Source organism: Corvus brachyrhynchos, unplaced genomic scaffold (assembly GCF_000691975.1).
Source record: "Corvus brachyrhynchos isolate BGI_N302 unplaced genomic scaffold, ASM69197v1 scaffold220, whole genome shotgun sequence".
Taxonomy (NCBI): Eukaryota; Metazoa; Chordata; class Aves; order Passeriformes; family Corvidae; genus Corvus; species Corvus brachyrhynchos.
The window spans coordinates 4,114,296-4,136,445 of record NW_008236209.1 but is presented as its reverse complement, the minus strand read 5'-3'; the positions used below and the strand labels follow the sequence as shown (position 1 = coordinate 4,136,445).

The 22,150-nt window shown below is 40.5% G+C and overlaps 1 protein-coding gene across 3 annotated transcripts in view; it reads left to right on the top strand.

The window, feature by feature from the left end:
- The window catches only part of DACH2 (dachshund family transcription factor 2), a 162,457-nt gene that overhangs the window by 102,038 nt on the left and 38,269 nt on the right, over positions 1-22,150 (top strand). For all 3 annotated transcript variants that reach the window (XM_017742479.1, XM_017742474.1, XM_017742485.1), the window contains exons 5-7: positions 3,099-3,271; positions 14,184-14,319; positions 15,937-16,017. In XM_017742479.1, coding sequence (XP_017597968.1) covers positions 3,099-3,271; positions 14,184-14,319; positions 15,937-16,017 — 390 coding nt within the window. The remainder of the gene's footprint in view (positions 1-3,098; positions 3,272-14,183; positions 14,320-15,936; positions 16,018-22,150) is intronic.

The following is a 22,150-nucleotide window of genomic DNA, read 5'->3' as shown; positions in this document are numbered from 1 at the left end:
CTGGGGCTGGGCTTGCCTTCCTTCCCAGCCTCAGGGAGGGGGGGGAAATGATGGGAGACACGTGAGTGACAGGAGGGTCAGTCCTTCCACTGCTGGCTGCACTTGAGCCTCATGTCCAAGCCACCCTCTGGGATCAGTCCAAGTCCAAGTGACTATTCCCTCTTGGAATAGTCACTCACTACTGGGTTTGGGACTGCTAATCTTTACTTGACATTTCCATGGCCTGGAATGAAAGGGAAAATAATCATAAACTTGCTTAAAATTTTAGCTATGTGAGAAAATTCTCTTCCAGATGAAAATGCTGACCCACCAAATAAAATAGGAGAGCAAGGAATAAATGCAAAATGTCCGGTTAAAAAAGGTCATCCACTGAACCCAGCTATCCAAAACAACTGGAATAAAATGACACAGGTTGGATTTGGAACTTACAGCTCCCTTTAAAGCCATCTCTTTTCTTTCCCTTAGGAAGGGAGCAGGTGGGAAGCCATCAGTTCCCCTTCTTTGTGCCCAAAGAGGGAAGGAAGGGAAGTAAAACATTTTCCAAGAGAGACGTTTGGGATTAACATTTTAAAAATTAGTGAGGAATAAAGTTATTCCAGTGGTTGACGATGGATGAAGAATGAAAAGCTCATTATTTATGAACTCTTGTTGCTTGTTCAAGCTCTTCAACCTGAAAGTTCTGAAAGCTGATTTTTAGTGTTAGTTGTAGTGGATGAGTGACATTTCTGGCTCCTTACACAATTTGAGGAGTAGTCAGTTCATTGCTACCTCTGTCAGGCCCCAGACTTGAGTAAATCAAAGCTATTGAAGTGACTCCTACAAAACGTGTCTGCTTTGTTTGTGGGAAGGTATGGACCTGAGCATTTTGGGTCAAGTGCCAGTAGTCAAAAATCACCAGGTCCTAGAAGTCCAATTCTCTGTAGTTTATCCCTTCATTTTATATTCTTGCATAAGTCAATACCTGGATTTCTCTTACAGACAGGCATACTATGTTCTTTGCTCTTAAGGATATTTTCCAGTGGATTTTGTAGTAGTAGGTGAATGTCTATAGGCTGTTAAAGGGTTTACTGGATGTCAGACATTATGCCCAACGATTTGCAAGTGCAGGATATATTTTCCTCATAGTCCTCCGAAATGTTTGACGGATTGTGTCTTAAAACTGGTGATGTGCTGTTAAATTCTGTTTGTAGTTTGCATTTAGTTTGCATGTCAATTGGACTTTAAGTAGACATACAACTCAATGTGGCCAGATGGTGTCTGGGAGTTTTGGAACTCTATAGAGGATGAGGAAAGATTATTGGGCTGTTAAGGGAGATCTGCAGGGGAACAAAGGCTTATGGATGCAGGCACTGGAGGGGATTTTCAGTGTGGTTTGAAATGAGGGGAGATGTATGTGGGCCTTGCTTATTGCCTATCATAATTAATATTGGCGTGGATCATCATATAAAATAGAGAGTGAGTCATTAGACATCACAGTTGTTGATCATGATATGCTCATGTTAAACAGAAATAGTGTGGGAGCTGGGAATAGTGCAATTCTGCCTTTCCTGGTGGGCACCGTGGTGTTTTTATATCACTGGAGTCAAATTCTATAGGAATAACATAAGATATGTCAGTCAGTGATATTTTTTATTGTTAGTTCTGTCATACACCAAAATGATGACTGGCCTTCTCCTTTAAAATAGTTAGGATAGAGCCAAAAGTTAAAAACTTTTTAACAATAAACAATCTCAATGGTAAGTGGTAATGACTAGCTTTATGTTTGTGTTATTTAATACTTACACCTGAATTTTTTTGATGAGGATTTCTAATCTAAATGTCATTTAGAAAAATGGCAAGACATTTTAGTCTGGCAGAATGAGTCATCCTATTCTTTTTTCTGAGAAATTAATTTTGGCCCTAAAGTAGCTATCTTCAAGTGGTTCCTCTAAAGAGCTCTTGAATGCACAGTAACCTGGAACAATTTTTTGAGTCAGTTGGTGTCTTGGTCTTGCTTTCCAGTGCAGTCATTACTAAATACAAGAAGTAATATACATGCTGAAATGGATATTAATGAAGTATGAGAATCCAATTCTTGCTAGCAGTAACTTCACCTTTTTGGCAATGTCAAGATCTGCAAGTTCGTCCAAATAAATTTCATACCTTCTTATATTGGTTTATATCCGTAGCAGAAGACAATTTAAAGTGACATTTTGAAAATTAAAACCTCTGGCAACAATTTTAACCTCTCATTACATGTTGCAGTTCACAAACCTTCTGTACAATCGTTCAGTGGTGTCTGTAGTCCATGCCACAGCCTCCTGGATTCAAAAAAGAGAGTATAAGGATTTAGTGTGACATTGCTGAGAAGTGGTAATAGGAAGAGGAGTTGGTAGGAGTGTATGATCAGATAAAATTATTAATAAATTATCATCTGATGTATTGGAAAACACGCAAATTATATGCATGTTTTGTGGGGGGTTTTTTTCTTTATTTCTCTTACTAAGGAGATCACTGAACTGGTACATTCATTTTGTGTCACTCCCCAGCTGTGTGTTCCTCTCCCCAGCACAAACCAGCCTTTCCTGGGCTGCACAGACAGTTATGCCTACGGAACCCTGGAATTGTTAGGATGTACTGCTGTTGGGTGTGAGTGGTGGATGTGGCAGTGGGACGTGGGCCCTACAGGGTGTGTCAGTGACGTGGTGGATGTGCCAGTGGGACGTGGGCCCTACAGGGTGTCTCAGTGAAGTGGTGGATGTGGCAGTGGGGGTATGGGCCCTACAGCGTGTGTCAGTGACGTGGTGGATGTGGCAGTGGGGGTATGGGCCCTACAGCGTGTGTCAGTGACGTGGTGGATGTGGCAGTGGGGGTATGGGCCCTACAGCGTGTGTCAGTGACGTGGTGGATGTGGCAGTGGGGGTATGGGCCCTACAGCGTGTGTCAGTGACGTGGTGGATGTGGCAGTGGGGGTATGGGCCCTACAGCGTGTGTCAGTGACGTGGTGGATGTGCCAGCGGGACGTGGGTCCTACAGGGTGTCTCAGTGAAGTGGTGGATGTGGCAGGGGGGTTATGGGCCCTACAGGGTGTCCGAGGGACGTGGCCGTGCTCTCCGCAGGGATAGACCTGCCCTTCATGATGATGCCGCACCCCCTGCTCCCCGTCAGCCTCCCCCCGGCCTCGGTGGCCATGGCCATGAACCAGATGAACCATCTCAACACCATCGCCAACATGGCAGCGGCGGCGCAGATGCACAGCCCCCTCTCCAGGGCTGGGGCCTCCGTCATCAAGGTAAGGCACCTCTCCCACCTGCTCAAAGCTGCTCCTCTTGGCTTACAGAGCATTTGCAGTGACCCTCTCAGGGAGGAGGAGGATGGGGCTGTGAGGTCACACTGCTCCCTGGGCTGCTCCCGACACTGAGCAGCACCCACCACTGCAGCCAAGAGGTTCAGCTGCTCTCATCTGTCAATAAGTCTGTCATGTAATTAAAAATGGACACTAACACTCGCTACAGGCTAGAGTAAGATCTGTGAAAGCTCAGTAACTCCTCTAAAACGTTGTTTGAAGTCAAACTTAAGAGAAAATACTGTACGACATGACAGGAATTTTAGTGCACTGCAATTCCAGAGCAGGTAAATAGCAGAGAAAATCATCACAAGTACCGTAGTGAGGCTGTGGAACATAACAGGAACTCCAGTGCAGTGCAAATCCAGAACCTCAGAAAATTATCACAAGTACTTTAGTGAGTAGAGTCTCTGGTAGCCAAACCTGAACTTCCTTCTGGTTGGTTAAAACATGTTTGTATTTTGAAAGGCTTGTTGTAGTCTCTACCAAGCAGGTTGTTCAGAAAGTTTCTTGCCTTTGTGGAGAGCTGCTGTCCTGCCACACACTCAAAAATGCATTAAAACAAGAAATTTTCCAAGTAGAAGTGTGTGGGCTCAGTGCATGTGAAGGATTGGTGTGATGGGATTCTCTAAAACAGTGTGTCCACTTACTGAGCAAAAATTAAAGGTGTTAGCAGTCTGACTTGTGTGTGTATGTCCATGCACATGTGGGTTTCTTGTTGACAAAGTAAAATGTTGTCAGCTTTGAAAGTTCATTAGTTTAGTCCATTTTTCTTTCAGTTTAAATACATGAGTCTATAGAGCTATCTGTTCTGGAAAGTAAATGTCTTCATTTCAATATTTGTGCTCATTTACAGTCATGTATCCTTGTCACTCTGGAACCTGAGTTGCTTTATTCTAACAGCTCACTGATGTGCTGAACATATCTTTATTGTAAAACATATTAATTATAGCGATTCATTATTTTTTCATTGAGCAAGTTCCTATTTCCAACATTACAGGCCAGTTGTGAGGATACATTAGTGAGGGTTGTGTTGTACTTCCTTTTGTCACAGGTTGGTGCTGCAGGAGATTTTGTGTCTAAATCAAGCAGGGAAAGAAACTCACAATACCCAAGCACTTTTTTCTTGTTCATGCCTGTATGTTCTGCTAGCAACATCCTCTCAATGGGGACAGCAAATGTCTCTCATCACATCCCTGCAGTAAAATACTGCATCCCTCTGAGGTTGCTGAGGTTTTGGAGAGGTTTGTTTTCCTTCTGATTTTCTTTCTGGCCCTGAGCAGCTCCAAAATTGCCTCAGGGTGTTTTTCTTTTTTACTGAGAGTCCACTTCCAGATTAGGGCAAATGTTGTTCTGAATGCATTGGTTTTGTTGACTTTTTTTTTTTTTTCCCCTTGGATTCTGGGGAGGTTCAGAAAATTCAGGGGTGACATTTCTCATTAGGATCCCTACTCAGGATTAAGATCTGTAAAAACTTCTCTTTATCATCAGTGTTCCTGAACAGTTGTTGGCTGGATGGGGAAAACGTCTCTTTGTGATGTCCAGCTGTCCATTAGGTAATGGAAGTCATTAAATTGTTAGATATTAGTTGAGGTTCCATTAATTTCAAACCATAACCTTTTCTTTACCTGTTCAGAGACCTCTTGACAAAACCCTAATTTAAACTGCAGTGGAATATTTGTAGCAGAAGTAAACTTGCAGAAGCTTTGGTTGTATTCTAAATGTTACCAGTATGTCAAAATGAAGATTAAATACATATTTGTAAAATGCTAGTACTTTGTAATTTAAACTGCAGTTTTTGCAGGCATTTGGGTTTCAGGGTGTTATTTAGCAGGCCCTTGCTGATGTGAGTTACTCATTTACAGCAATTTTTTCCCCCAACACCCGCACTAGAGGATACACAGCATCTCCACAGCAACACGAGGTCTCACCAGCACTCTGGTGGGAATTATTTCCTCTCATTTTGCAGAGGAAAATGCACCAGTAGCCAGCATGACAGAGGCAGAGTGTGCATCCTTTGCTGTGTTACTCTCACCTGTCAAGCGGTGCTGCACCTTTCTCTAGTTTGTTCCGAGTTCTGAGACTGTAGATGAATTTTATTACAGTGTGAAGCTCCTTTTGTCCTTCCTTCCTTCCCTTATGTACAATCACCCAGCACAGAATGATGACCAGTTAACATGAAATTCTTGTACAAAATGAAACGTGTAAACAAAAAGCATTGCTGCTCCTGCTGTCAGTAATACTTTTATTATAGGACATTGTTGAAGTGCATTTAATAAGTACAAAACAAGGTAAGTTTTCAGTAGAATGCCATCCCAGCATCATGTTTTTACTTAAAATAGGAGAAAGGAATCAAATATATCGAGTGTGTGTCTGTTTCCATAGTCTGATGACTAAAATACCACTTGGCCTGTTTTCTATAGGTGTGAGAATCAGCTGCTTTATAAGGTTTTGAATGAAGTCATTATGCTTTTTATATCACGTTTGCCATTTAGAAATAAGCTGTTCTACCAAGATATGCATGATCAGCAAAGTTAACATTTAGTGCTCTAGAAAGAAATGTCATAACTATGAAACTTGATTTCTCCCTGACAGGAAGACCATAAATTAGGGAGGCACAATGGCCAGGCTCACAAAACCTTCTTAGCCATCTATAACGTGATGTGATGTGATTATAGCAGCACCAGCAGCACTGTGGCCAGAGTCCTGGCAGTGCCCCTGTGATAAATCCAGCCTTACAGGGATTTACTGCACATCTGAAGGAGCTTGCTGTGTTTGAAACTTGGCTCAAATGGCTCAGAAGAATCTCTATTATTGGGGGTCTCATAGGGCAAAAGCAAAGTTTGACAGCAACACTGACTTCATCACTCTCTCTATTCTCCCTCTTGCATCCATTGTCCTGTTAGTTCTTTTTTTTTCCCAGAGCTGTTCTTCAGCTGGACTTGCTCTGCAATCCAGAAATGGTGTCAAATGAGAACCAGTCTGGGGTGGAATTTGGCTGAGTACACTTGAGTACACATGGTTTGGGCTAGAAAGAGCATTGAATGCTTAAGGCCAGGTTGGACGGAGCATCCTGGTCTAGTGGAAGGTGTCCCTGCCCATGGCAAGGGTGGGATGAGGTGACCTTTAAGGTCTTTCAAACCCAAACCTATCTGTGATTCTGTGAATAAATGCAGCAGTTTACTATCATAATATCCTGAAACTCATAAAAATCTACTCAGTGACAACATTTTCAGGTGTTCAGAAGGAAAGTTTGGATGAGCACTTTACAGAAAAGTGAAAGGATTTTTCACTGATGTTTGTAAAACACGCAGCTCCAGAGAGCAGTAGCTGCAGAGTGTGAAGATTTTTATTTTACAGTGCACCTGTAACAAATATGACCTTACATGACTAAAAACATACTGGTTTACACAAGTTCAGCCAAAAAGCAGGGAGAGGTCAGGGGAGAGGTTTGGGGTTAGGAAAGTGAAGGGAGGGCTGGCAGGAGCCAGAGCTGGAGCTGTGGCTGTGATAATCTTTGTTCACTGAAAAGCCACTTTCCCAGATGTCCTTGGGAACAGGCTGGTGGGAAATACCGTAGTTAGGCTGAGCTTGAAATTGTGGGAACCAAACCCAAACCAGGGGCCTCGAGCTGCGCCTTTTGTGTTGGATATGCAAAGAGTACTGAGAGTAATGAGGCAAAACTTCATGCCAGAGATTTGGGACTTGTTTTCTCCCAAATTTTCCTTGCTTCTGGTTTTAGTTACCTGACATATTTTACACTCTCCTTGCTCCTCCTGCTCACGTCTCACCCTCTTCCTCCTCATGCTCCCTCCCTTTCCTTCTGGCAAACAGCCTCTTTGGAGCTGCTGAGGGATGTGCTTCTCCCGAGTAGGAGTAGTTCTGAAAATTGGTTTCCTGCTGTCCATTTTTCTTCTGTTGTCATCCCCTCATGCTTGCTGTATTCCTGCTTTCCTCTCATTCTTTCTTGCTCTCATCAAGGTCCCAGCTACAAATAAATGGTGCTTTTCTTGAGTGCAAATGGGAAACACAGAAAAAAGGAGAAGTAATTAAAATGCTTTTAAAAAAAAATTAAAGCATTTTCATATTTCAGAATTCCTTGAGAATTTCAGCCCAATGTACTTTAGAAACTAATCTGACAAACAGAGCAAAGCATTATTTGAACAATGGGATCTGGACATGCAGTAGAGATTTTTGAGTCTTCTTCTCTTTGAGTTTTGTTTTTCTCCTGATTTTGTGGGATTTGTAAAGGATATATATGACATGATTTTAAATTCCCTGAAGAGAATACAGATGGGCTGTGTAATTATTGCTGAGAGGTGCTATTTTCTGTGTGCTCTACAACTCACATTCGTAATATTTACCTGACAGCCAGAAAAATGTGGCCATCTGAGAATTCTCTGAAACACTTCTTCTCACAATAGAAACATTTCCCACTACAGGCTTTGTAACATAAGTAATTTCATATCTCTCTGTGCATTCAATCCATTATGAATTGTTTTCAGAATATTGCAACATCTATAAAATAAAACTTCTCTACAATGTGTGTGATTTTTCTCAACGTTAGATTTATTCTGTCCTGTTCCATGGCACGTGTTCATTGCTGGCAGCTGATTCCTGATAGCCCAGGAATGGGACTGGGATATGTTAGGAGAGTGACGTGTGAGTCACAGGAGTTTGTTTGTTTCTTATAAGGTTAATTTCTGTGGCTGTATTTGAGGCGGAGGAGAAGTGAGTGTTTGTATCTCTTTACTCACTGATTCAGAGAAATTACTCTGTTTAGGGATGTTCAGATCCTTTCAAATGGCATTAGATACCCTTCTCATCTCCTCCTCTGGAGGGAGGCTGTCCCTCTCCCTGCAGTGCCAGGAACGCCTGCCTCCTTACCACCCTCATAGGGAGGTTTTAAGCATTGAATACTTATTTTAAACTTCCAAGTGGAAAAAAAATCCAGTCAGAAACACCTCTTTTTGCAGAGCTTGCAAAGGAAAATTGTTAGGCCAAGCACATTTAAGCTCTTAGTTCTGGCTCAGATCTTTTTAGTATTAGCTTAGTCATTTGCATTTGTCCTTAATAACTAATATGGCTCTCACGTAGATGAGGTAGAGCATTATCATCATTAGTCCTGCCTTTCCTCCCTTCCATGGCAGCCCTGGGTGAAACAATTCAGGAGAGGGGCACAAGTACCAGGTTTCCACTGTGAGATCCTTTCCAGTTTCAGGCACTGTTGTGCTCTCAGATTCAAAGTAAAACGTCAAGATCTTAATCCAGGAGTGAAGGTTTCCATGGCTGTCCCAGTGACTGCTAATTTAAGAAATGGGGAAGAAGGCAGCTCCTGTTTGGCTGTTTCCCAGCACCATCTGATTAGCTGCACTTCTCTGTTTGGCTGAGCAGCTGGCAATTAATGGATTGATAGGAAGTAGTCACAAGGTAATGGAATTAGTGAGTGAACATCTGGTATTAAATTCAGTAAATGTAGGAGTTTTTATGATTTCTTAAATTCTGTGAGAAAATAATTGCCAGTTGACTACAACTGAAACAACTACATGTACACAGTGAAAAAAAATCACATTTTAAATGGCAAAGTACATATTTTAAGCGAATGACTTCCCAATACACTGCAAAAGATGAATGGGATCCAGCTGGCTTTCAGACACACAGATCCTATCTTGGTTTTTAGACCAGCTGTTTACCTCGTTCATCTCCAGTACCTACAGCAATCACAGGTACTCTAGGTAGCTCAGAAGACTAACAAGTCAGCCCCAGTCTCTGTGTGCTCATTTCCAGGGTGGAATGACTCAAAATCCAAACCAAACTGCCCTTCTCTAGCCTGGAAACAGTGAGTGTGACCATCCCAGTTCTTGTTGGCATCAGTTCAGGTGTAGCACAGCTCCAGCTTCCTGTGGCAGGGCTGGATTTTTCCTTAGAAAAGCCTAAATTCAGGAGTCCATCAGTTAAGGGCTGTAAAGTATAGAAAACTATTAAAAATGTGCTGGTTATTAGAATTCAGACAGCATTAGTATCAACTAAGGTCAATTGGAAAGAAATACGTCTTAGTGTTAACTACAAAAAGGAAGTTTTAGCAATTCAGGTCTTTGCTGACTGAAATTGTGAATTGCATTAACTTTTCTTACTCTTCTCACTTGCTGAGGATGGGATTCAGCCAGGGAGGGGGGAGCAGAGGTAGCTCAGCAGGGAATTGGGGCTGGAGGTGGGGAAGGCTGCAGGCACACTCTGCCTGCCCGTCCTGGCTTCACAGACCCCTCCAGAGGAGTCAGACTTTGGTTTCTAAAATTTTTTTATTACTGTGTTGTCCATTTTGAGAATATGAATGGAGATTTTGCGACCACTGGGAGGTCGAGGTGTGGCACAATAAACATCCCAGTGGGGAACCAGTGTGCAAATTAATGCTGGGATTTTTTGTGCCAGAGCCCATGAACTCTTTTCTTCCAACATGGCCAACATCAGCTTGAAATCTTTCTTACAGTACTTGGAAACTCTAATCTAGGCCTAAAACCAGTAGAATCTCCATTTTTCCTTTCTTTCCATTTCACTAGAGAGGGTGAATTCCAGCCACTGCAGAGCCCTGTAGAGTAGAACAGCAGTAGCTCAGTTAAATATGAAATATTAAGATAAATGTCTGAATAAAACATCCAGGACTCAGACAAACTTCCAAAACCTGCTTGTCAGCAGTGAAATGCCATTAAATCCTCCAGGAACTCATTAATAGATTAACATTTGGAAGAGTAATTACAACTACATTACAACTAACAATAAAGAAAAATAAAAAGGAAAACCCAGCAGCATCATTTCTGTAAACTCTTGACATAAAATGAAGATCAATACTATAAAAAAATCAGAGGTAAGGAATTAAGGTCAAGATGATTATGTCAAAAATACGTAAGCTGTTCATATATATTTCAAATAAAACTTGTGTGGATGCAACTACTGTGTAGTGTTTCCTATTAATGGTGTGGAATACTCCCTCACAGGGGAGAGAAGAGGGATATTGAGCTGAAATCAAGGATCTGTCTGGAAATTGGGTGAGTTCATGACTTCAGTGCCGTTAAACTAAATCACAACTAAAATTAACAATGTCAAGCTCTGTAGCTACATTTTCTGAGGCAGAGAAGGACACTGATCTTTAGTGAGACAAATATATTACCCTTCAAGAGGATTAAATACTGGAAAAGTCCTTTTTGAGAATTTATGTTACAGCTCTGTAAAGGAAGGAAAAAAGATGAGATAAAGTAGGTACTGTAGGTAGATAAATAGGGGAGATCTTGAGAAATGTTTTCATTTTTCATAAAATTCTCACAATCTGTAGAATCCTTATGTATAATTCATTAAATTATAACCTGGAATATTAATCTTGCAAATTTATGAATAGGAAGAAGTATAAATGGAGAAAACAGTACTTTATTTAGGGATGTTCCTTTATTACTGTGAATTTGCCTAGCGTGGGACCAGGCTGCCCTGCAGGGTGCAGGGGAACAGAGCCATTTTCAAGGGGAAAAAAAATAGAATATATGAAAAGGAACAAGGTTGTGAAATACATAGATGAATAATGGAATGAAGTCATCAATGTGTAAACCAAAATGTTAAGGTTTTAGATTTGCAATTTTCCTATTTAAATGCCCTCATTGATTTGTTACAAATACTGTTAACCCTGTATTTGGAAAATGGTGAGGACATTATCACTTGTGTTCTCATTTGTAATAAAATAGATTAACTTGCTGTGAAATTTTAACTAGGCTGAGACACAACAGTAGCTACCTAATGAACCAGAGCACATTGCTGTTAAGTAGCTAAATAGATGCATACTGATTACAGGACTGAAAAATGGATCTGTTTACTAGCAAAAGAAGAGTCTGCTCACAGCATTATTCATTATAGTAGGGGAAATTCAGCACATTTCCACACAAACATTGAGAAATGGACAATTTCTTGATCCATGTGCACGCTCACATGATGATACTCCATCCTCATTTGGAGCACATATGATACAGAGGGAATTTCAGCTCCTTTGTTGCTTATAGGGAAAACTCTGCCTTCCCTGTGCAGGTAAATTTGTGTAACTGGTAAGACATTAGGTGGCATAATCAACTAATTCTCTTAGAAAGTGACTCATTGTGTGATTAAGAATGACATTACTATTTGACACTTCTGCCTGAAGATTTCAAACCAAGACCCTGAGTTTGAAGGCAAATTATTCACAGCAGAGATTATTTCATAGTGAGAGACAATGGGAAATGCAGTTACCAGAAGGAGCCGGAGTACTTTGCTTTTCCAAATCATCAGCTTTTGAATTACTCAAATAACTCCCATTTAAGATGACATATATGGCTGTTTGTGTGATATCTAAGTGTTAATTCCTAGTCATATTTGTTCATAGGGTTTTTTTGCAGAACAGTTGGCATGTCCTCTCCTTGGCTATTCATTTTCATGGTTGCAGTAGACAATGAAATTTCCTTAAACTATGCACTCCTCTGTAAAATGAATCATTTCAAAATGATATCTTAATTGTAAATGGAGTGCTCTTTGCGGTAAAAAGAGAGGAAATAGTGCCAAAGAGGACTGTTCAAACTGAAATCCAGGCAAATGAAATTGCAGAGTTGTAACCTGTTAGCAGGAACCTATTTGGAAGCTATTATTTGCATGAAGGTAAAAAACACACAGGACTTATGGACAGGATTGCATGTGTATGAGTCATTGTTATTTAGGACAGTACTTCTTGGGGTAAGAATGTGACTTTTAAAAGCAACTCAGTAAGCAGCACATCCACAAAGTCTCTACTCATCTGTTCATCTCAGTAGCCTCTAAATGCTCTCTTTTGGAGACCAAAAGGAAGAAAACACAGGAGACTTTAAGATCAGTGACTTGGGCTTGTTTTTTCCCACAGAGTTTGAAAATTAATTTGTATAAAACCATTCAGTTTTCAAAATTACAAAAACTTGTGACTCAACGTAATAGACTGATATCTGTTAAATATTAGCATTAAAAGTCTCCCTTTAAGATCTATTAGTTACTGTATGTTGGTTAAATAACAGATAATTAGTGAAACTGATCCATTGAGGATTAACAGCTATGTAATAGATACACATCTGCTACATGGTTTTGAGGCTGGGTTGTTACTTACTGTGCAGTAACAATCCTATTAAAACCACATCCAGTACCACATTCTCAGCTGCTGTGGTTGGAATAGGGAAATGCCATCCCATGCTCTGAGGAGGATCCAACCTCATGTTCCCTCTGCATAACTCTCAGAAGTGTGTGTAAATACAAAGATGAGTGTGGCTTAGAGGGGTGGTTTTAATGAGTAACAGAATATTCTTGTTGATCTGGCTGGCAGTGCAATTAATGAATTGCCCTGATACATCCAAACAGCAGCTTTTATATCAGGTATTTATAATGGAAGAATTTCTAGGAACCACCATGCTCTTCCCAAAGCTACATTATTGATTCAGGCTTCCACCTAGAAAATTGCATTAAAAGTTCGGATGCTACTGAGTTTATTTTCCAGAGCACACAGTAAATTGGTACCAAGCAGCCAGACTGACTATTCCTAATGAAACATCTTTAGAATAGGTTAGACAGGAGGAAAGATTGCAAAGTTCCTTTGAGACAACTTTCCCAGATGAACTGTAATTGTGATTTTTAGTGAGGTAGAGGCAAGAAAAATCTCTTTTTTTAAAAAAAAGAAAGTAATATTTCAGTTCTGGGTTTCCACAGGAAGCAGCTGAAGGCCAGGGATGAGGGCAGCTCCAAAGGTTTGGTTTCTGGAGTTCTGTAAATTCAACCATTTCTTCTCGTTAGTGTCTCTGCCTTGGAACTACACCCTCAAGGACTTTAACAGAGGTTTTAAGACAATAAAGGCATTTTAAGAGAAGAACATCTGAAGTATCTCAGGCCCTGATTGTCCCTTTCAGAAGATTCTCATTTTCTGCTGGTTCTGGTAACAAGAATGAAGGGCCCTGGAATTTCTAATTAAAAGTGTATGTGTGGAAACACTGGGTTGGAAGGATCTCAAGTGGTCTCACAGTCTCTTGTCTTAAGACAGGATGAATTTTTACTTATGCCTTGCTTGTTCCTAAAGGTTTTTCCTGATGAAAATTCCATGGCATCTTCAGGCAATTTGCAAGTCTAGATACACAGAAATGCAGAATTTCACTTTGCCTTTTTTTTTTTATTATTTCTTAACCCTTTTTTTTCTCCGTACCTCAAGTACCATAAATATTTAAATTAGAGGTTAATACCAAAGTTTCATGTGCAAATATAAACATAAGAACTTGAAAGCAGTTTTGGTTAGCCAGTGATGCTTTTCATGCAAGAGGGGAGTTCTTACCAGTGCCATAGCTTCTGTCATTTGTCCAGGTGCTACCCTGAGAAGATACTGGTGTAATTTATTCAGGTACAGATTCTAGTTACAAATTAACAAGTAAGTACAGATTCTAATTACAAATTTGACTGCATTTAGTGATAGTTCAGTCGAACGCTGGATTGTTTATTTGAAATGTGACTCACATGGCAATATTTCTACCTGTAGACTAAAAGTAGTTTGTGAAAGCAACATGAAAGGATATTCTATATGTTCCTACGTGTGAAAAACTTAGAACATAAAAAGTTGCCAACAAGGAAAAGGTGGCAAATGATAAGCTAAGCTCAGACACGTTGCTTGTAGAAGCCTGTATTGGTTTTGGCTGTAGATGACTATAGTGCTCTTAAGACATGAGTTCTATTCACTGTTTACTTCAGAAAGACCATTTGTTATCATTACTTTCAAGCCTCATTTTTCGTTTGAACTCTGGTGAAGCCCGTGAATGAGATGTCACAGGCCTTGCTTTGCTTCTGTTTGCAGGAGAGGATCCAGGACAGCCCTTCCCCGGCGCCGTCCCTGGAGGACAGCCAGCGGCCCGGCAGCCACGCGTCCTCCCACCCCAGCAGCAGCGTGTCCAGCTCCCCGTCCCAGCTGGACAACACTCCCGACAGGATCGGTCAGTGCCCACCCACAGCCTTGCTTCCCCACCTCAGCCACTTGAGAAGTTTGTTGAGGCCAATATTTATTTGCTGGGGGACTCGCAGGAAGGGCTCACTTGCTATGAAATACCCAGAAAGTTCCATTCCTGTGGGTTTTTAATTAAGTTCATCACTCAGCAAAGCCCAGCCCCTTGGATTCCCCTGTGCCAGTGTCCCGTGCACAGAGGGATCACCCTTGTACCCTTCCCTGGTACAGCCAGCTCTTCTTGCATGCTGGGGTAGGGCAGTGCTGCTCAAGGCACCTGCAGTTGAAAAAGAGCAAGGTATCTTTTCCTTCATATGTGTGTGAGGAAAGTCATAGATTATATGATGACTTCTTTGTTCCAAAAACCTCCTTGTGCCCACACATTCCTTCATCACCCTGAGGCTGAGGCCTTTCTGGCTTTTTTGGTCTCTCCAGCACAGCTTTCACAGCCTGTGCACTATCGATTAAAATGCTAATTCAGTCTAGAGGAAGTTTAGATCCTATTCGTGGTGCTTCCAAGAGGGATCTAGGGCAAGTCAATTAACATCTCTTCACGTCAGTGTGTGTCAACACTGCTGTCTCCTCATGGCCTGGAGCCCGTGCAGGCATTGCTGAGCCAGATTTAAACCACAAAAGCCATGCACTCTGTGTGAGTCACTGGAGAATTCCCTCCCCTCCACAAACTACTCAGCTGCTTCCTGGGATTTTGCAGTTCTGACCCTGGTTCTTGCAGCAGCACCAGGGCACTGCCCAGCACAGTGGATAGAACCTGAATTCTTTGCCTAAACCTGTGCACACACACAGGGCAGAGACTGTGGAGTAGATTCCCTCATCTTTTTCCTGTGTAAAATAGGGCTGGAAATACACAGGACAAGAAATTTAACTTCCTATAGCAGCAGTGGAAAGGGAGTGTTGCTGTCTCTGTGTAGAGGTCTAGTGCTTACTATTGTAAAAATAGGGATAAATATTTTTTGTTGATAGAAATACAATGTTTTTACTTTGGCAATTAAAAAGAAAAGCTTTCCCTAAAGTATGGTGATGAAGTTTGTAACAAGTGTCCTCCCTGGAATAACTGTAAAGTCTGTAATTGGTTGATTGCAGAGAAGGAAATGTTTTAATCAAGTAAGAACAAAGAAAAGAGGCATCCTGAAGTCATAAACTGCACAGCTCTCGCTGAGCTTGCAGGTGTTAAGTAAAGAATTCCCTTCAGCACTAAAACATGGGGGGGTTCACTGTCACCAGTCAGTTTGGGCTATGATCTCTCAATCTGTGGTTTTTATTAAGCTTACTGCTTTATAGATAATTACTAATACTTAAATCCTTAAATGTATTTTTCCCCAAAATGGTTTTTGTGAAGTATTTTTCCCATTAATTAATTAATTTGAGCATTTCATAAGAAATCACATTCACCTCAGTGGTAATTTGTATTTTATTTTGGTGTCCTTGTGTAATAAACTTGAGCAGATTCGTTTTAATTGCTTATTTTTCTTGGCTCTAAGAGTTAAAATACCAAAATATCGACCAAGAGGAAATAGAATTTAATATTTTCTTTTCTCTTCACATTTTTTTACTGACAGTGTTACATAACTCTGCCCTCTGATTGTTTTAGCTATGCTGACCAACAGCAGGGAAGGAGAACTCATTGACCAAGAAACTGGGACCAGCCTAAAAAAAATACAGAAGGAGAAAGGTAAAATCACAGACTGTTTTCAATCTCAGGCATTTAATTCCACTTATTACATGTTTTATTCCTTTTTCTCGTATTCTGCATATGCAATGACATTATATTATTAATTTAAGAGAACTAAGTGCCTAATTGCAATGAATAATGTATCCAGTGAACTCACATGGAAGTGTAAGCAATCAGAACTTTGCTTCTCTCTGTTTATATAGCATGAGGGTAATATTTTGCAGGTCTTTTGGCTCAATTATTTATGAAGTTCTGAGCAAATATTTGATCAGTCACGTGGTGTTGTTTGTTTGGCTTCAGGGGATGTGTGTGCAGAGTCTCTGATGCTCTGGGTGAGCAATATAAATTTATATTGTCTCACCAGTGAGGGGCAGCAAGGGGAGAGGTGATGTTTGGCTTTGAGGGATTCTCCTGTAGGTGGGGAAGTGCTTCCTCTGCCGGGTTCTCTGTGAAGTGGTTCTTGGGTGCTGGAGGAGTGGATACTCAGGGATTTATTCTGGGAAAATACTGCAAAGAGATACTGAGGGGGATAGTGAGGTTTTAGAGTGAAAAAGATGTGAAGGAAAAGAAACATAAGGGAGAGACAACACAAGCTAAATGGACTTGTAAGTCTACTGAAAATGTTCATATTTATCATCATAAATGAAAGCACAAAGTGATTTACATTTTGGCTGAGGTGATTTTCATGTATTTGCAGAGAAAACTAGAAGGCAGGTACAGGCAATTTTATGGGCTACTCAGAAGAGAATTTGGAGCCATTCCATGCCCTGTGGTTCCAGAGTTTCACAAAATTACTTGAGCAGTGTCATGATTTTGTATGATCAGCTCTATTCCTTAGAGGTCTGTGATTGATCCAGTCATTCCTCCTTATATTTTGTATTTTCATACTCAGCTCTCCTTGAAGACAGAAGCTGTTTTCTATTCACTGGTTTTTCTGGGTATTTAAGCACTTCCTTCATGAACCCCAAAAGAGCCCTTGTGTGCCATTCTGAGATAATTTTCTTTCTGGATCATCCTGCTTAAATCCTTCCCTCTTGACTCCTGTTGACATTTACAGACCAGCAAAGTTATCAGCCATACCTTCACTCCTAAGATTTAAAAATTACATTTCTGTACTAATTGCATAGTGAGTGTTTAATGTAAGCCTGAAAGTGTAGTTGATTTTAATTCTGTTGAACTGTGCATGGTTTCTTGCCACATGTTCCATCATTTTTCAGTGAAACAATTCAGTTTCCTATGGGGTTCAAAGATGCAAATCTGTACTTCTTGGTAGTAGCAGTTCTGTCACTCAGGAGGGATGAAGGAAGGTACAATTTAAGAATCTGAAAAAATAATTCAGAAATCCCCAAAGCGAAAGTAATTGAACCTCCACCACCTGTGAACCCAGTTCCCAGGCTCCTGTGATCATCCCTTGTAACATGGATGAAATCACAAAGATCTGATGCTAACAGTTTGTGTGCCATAATTCTCCTTAAGATTAAAGTTGTATAGGCTTATTCATTTCCTAGTCTACATTTTTTGCATAATTTCTGTAATTGATTAAGTACTGGGAAATACGTCTTTATACATGTGTTAGTTCTGCATGCACTTAGGGGATGTTTTTAGAATTAATTTAGTGTTCAGAGATCCACCTGCATCAGAAATGAAGTGCTTCAAAATCATGAGACATTTTAAAATATCATTTTAGAGACAGAACAAAGTTTCTACTTTTCTGCTTGGTCTGCAGAGGTCAAATTTTTCTAAGGAAATATGAGCATGAGAATTTTTTTTTTTTTGTCATGTACAGATGTAGTTTTTCAAGTCATCCCATGGCTCCAGAACTGGAAGCTTTTGATGACATTATAGTGGGACTAATACAGAAATTGTTTATCCAATCATTCCAAGCTGATTTTGCATTTGTCAGTGGGAGAGACCTTATTACAGTTTCTGTAGGAACCACTGGGCTTAGTCCTCAATGATTTGTCCCAGTCCAGTGTAGATTCTTTGTTCCTAATACTGTTACTGTTTTCTTCTGTTTAATTATTTTGGGCTCTGGTGCTGCTCAGTTCTGTTGAATGTTTTAGAGTCAGATGTGGACAGTGTGAAGAGTGGGATCTGTGCTGCCCTGCCCTGCAAAAAACATCCATGTAATTTGTATACAGAGCAAGCTTTGTTTTTCCAAACCTGCCATTGCTTTTACCAAGGTAAAATATATTCACCGTGGAAAAGATTTTCAAAGTTATTAAGAAGGAATGTAGTTAAAATAAAAGTATCAACATTTATTAAGTATGACAAGTAAGCGGTTTATACAACCGTGGCAAACATATGTTTTCACATCTGTTTTGAGTAATATCATCATGATTTTAAAAATGATTTATAGCTCTGCAGGCCATAAAATGCCAGCTTTGCTGTAAGTTGGAAGTTTTCAAACAACAAAGACATTATTGAAGGCATATATTGAACGTGTTTTTGTGTTACACACCTTGACATAACTTCACAAAGCCGAGCTCTCTGTAACAATTAAGGTAGCAACAACTGAAAATTAAGGAACTAAAATTTATCAGGAGTACTACTAATGTGAAATCTTAGCATAAAACAAATGATAAAAGTTACTGTACTGATTATAGACAAAATACCCCTCAGGATACACAGTTTTTGTTTTCCGTGTCCCATTTTAAATGATCTCAACAACAGACAAAAATATGCCACTTTGTTCTCATCAAAGTAATTTCAAGGTAATTAGGGCTGAGGAGAACATGCCTTCACAACAGTTCTTCTTTAAAAGACAGTTAGTATCAGGTTGTTGCAATTGCTCTGATCTGTTTGTGTTGGTGGGGCAGAATTTCCAGAACTGGTGTCTGTCTCATTGCAGAGGGGTTAGAGCCCAGTTACAGGCCACACCTTTAAGCTTTTTGAAAGAGAAACGCCATTAAATCTCAATTACTCTGCATCCTTTCATCATCCTTTTAGAGGAGCTATGGCCAGATTTAACATTAGAGGACAACAAAGTCAAACATCTTTGGAAGTCTGCAGGGTTTGGTGTCTTCTCATATATATATATCTAAAATTATTTTTACTGCATGAATTACATACAGTACTATGTTTTTGTCAAATGCCTTTTCTATCATGTTACACCAGCATTTTGCCTGTGCATCTATTTCTGAGTGTAAACCACATCAAGAGTAATCTGCACTTTATTTTGAAATCACTAGTGCAAGGAAACAGTCACAAAACCCCTCCAGAACACAGCCCCACATTTTACCTGCACAATTACTCACAGAAACTACATTTTAAATTCATCAGCTTCAATACATATCCTGGAAAAAATCTCTATTGTGTGGGATAGGATTGTGTTTGACACAGCCCTGTATAGGTTTTACAGAAACCTCCATATGAATTCTGGCATTAGGAGGGTGAAATGAGCCAGAAAAGAATGTGGCCGTGCCTTCCAGCCGGATTTAGATGCTGGTACAATTATTCTGTTTGACTGCATGACAAGAAATATTTCAAACTCCTCACATAGGCTGGAGCAATAAAAGGCACTGGCCCAACTCTTGCCACAGTGAAATCAGTGGGGATGTACAGGATGTCTTCAGTGGGAACAGTTTGGCCAAAGCCTGGTCTTTTGGAAGGTTTCTCCCCCAGCTCATGCTGCTGGTTGTTATACAGACATGGATAACGTGTTCACTTGGGGTTTGGGGTGCTGTGCTTCACCAAAGCAAAGCAGAGGAAAATATTGTAGGAAAATTCCATTAATGCCCTGTATTGTCAGACTTACGCACTGTTCAAGCAGGCTGTGAGTACAAATAAAGATTATTTTTGCTGAGAAGGGGGTTTGCCCTGCACTCCCAGAGCTGCTTGGGGGCAGTGCTCCCTCTTTTAGCCCATTCTGCATCTCCAGAGCCCAAATCCAGGCTCTGGGGCTGTGTCCCACGGCCCAGCACACGGTAGTCCCCAAACTCTGCATCTGGCAGCTATCCCTTCCCAGTTTATTAAAGAACACCTTTCCCTTTATTGCTTCAAGGAAAGGGGAATTTTGCATCATTTCTGTCTGCTGAGTGAAATATTTTCAGATGGCCAGAGACCGCAGTAATGAAAGAATAACCATATTTATTTATTGTATTTCATTAGCGGAAAAGAGGGTTTATGCTGTTTAAATTAATCACTGCCAAAGGACTGGGCTACTCAGGATGTGAGGGGAGGAGACCGAGCAGGTGCAGAACACCTGAAACAGCAACAGGCTGGTGGGGGCTGTGCTCCAGAGAGGGGACTTTCCCAACAATTAATCTGAAAGCATCCAGATGGAGAGGGAAGGAATGAGAAGGAGAACAAGGAGCTTGAAGCTGAACCACACGGTGTCTGTGCAAAGTGTGCAACAGGTGCCAACACCTCACATGGTCTCCGTGCTGCTTGTTTGACACATCAATACTGGCATGTTAAAGGTACAATGAGAAAAAAACTATTTTCTTCACTAATGTGTTCATGAGTACGTGAAGAACTGCCCAAATTAGGGGTGAAGTCATGTTCATTCTGGTGTCTGAGTGTGTGTATCACAGACCCTGGGGTCGTTTCATCAGCAGTGAGTGCACTAGTACATGAGTTTAAGAGTTTCTTGTTCCCAAAACCGTGAGTGACATGCGCAGTGCAAATGTTCACTGGGTAAGTCAGAGATATTTTTACATTTTCTATCCTAAGAGAATACTGAAAGATAAGAAGCACAGTACTCTATTCTGGGTAAAGCCGTTTTCCACAAGTGTTTTTTTGTTGTTAAATTTAAGCTACAAGTGAACTGATGACTGTTAAAAATGTGGCCTAATAGTAGATGTGATTGTCTGTCAGTCAGTCAATCCAAAAAAACCTGAACCTGTAAAACCAAGGCAAACTGTATGAACACTTAGATTCACAAAACGTAAATAGGTAATAAAGGTAAAGCTTTAAATTTTAAGTGTCTGTACTCATGTTGTTATGATTGTGTGCTTAACCATTGCTGAAAGATTTATAAATGTAAAGGCAGTTATGCAAGAGATACTAGTGAAGTACTCCAAGGCCACACCTTTTACATTGAGTTTATATTAGAGCTTTATTTGCAGAATTATTTTTAAGCATGCTTTGTTCTGATGAGTAAAATACCTACTTCATAGTTATCTTGGCAGATGGGCTAAGGCAGTTTCTTACATTGATATATAATTTATTACTATGTTTTATTTATTAGAGTCTGACTTTAATGTATCGCTGTCTAAACACTACAAATTACAAGTCTGTATAAACATGGTGAAATAATGAAATTTTCTTTACTGGAAAGGCTTTGAAACAAATTTTTAGTAAGGTATTCATGTCAGTCTGTGCAATAAAATGGGCAAATAAGAGGGAAATCAGGTAGCTGCTCTTCAGTCAGTTGTCTCTTCAGGGACATTCCCACTTTCCTTCCAGTACTGTGAATTTTTTATGTAGGTTCATCTGAGCTATAGCAGATTTTAAAAGCAAAAGAAGAGGAGAAAAATTGTTGATTGGCACCCAGTGACCTAAGAGAGCTTTTGGATTAGGCCCAGGAATCTTTTCCTTAGCACTGTTATTAAAACTGACCCATTGGATTCTCTGCTTGGTGCTATCTCTGGTGCAAAATCATTAACCTGAGACCTGCAGCTGGTGTGACATTCTTAATGTCTATGAGTTATTTAATAAGTTTACCTTCAATCCTCAGTATGAGCAGTAAGATGTGGAAAATCTGTGTTCTGAGAGGTTGCTGAATGTTTTTGTCATGTTACAGAAATCCTTGGGATCTCAGGGAATGCACCAACAGTGGCTTAGCCTGTCCTGCCTGAGCACCAAACCTGCTCAGGGGCACTGTGCTCCTGCACTTGTATGCCCAAGTGTGCAGCTGTGCACACACAGAGGAAGAACGGGATAAAAGTACAAATGAAAATTCAAACTAGTCATAAAAATTGCTGATTGGTGACTTTGGAAGTTTTGTGGGATTTGTGACTGAGGAAGACCTTGAAGAAATTTGCAGAAGCTGCACTTCATAAAACACAGTTCTTTCCTGAGGGTTCCTGCCAGTGAGCCAGAGTTTGTCCTGCTGCCCACAGCTGGATGTTCCAGATCAGTGAAATACAGAGCTCATGATTGTGACAGCAGTGTGTGCTCCTGCTGTCGG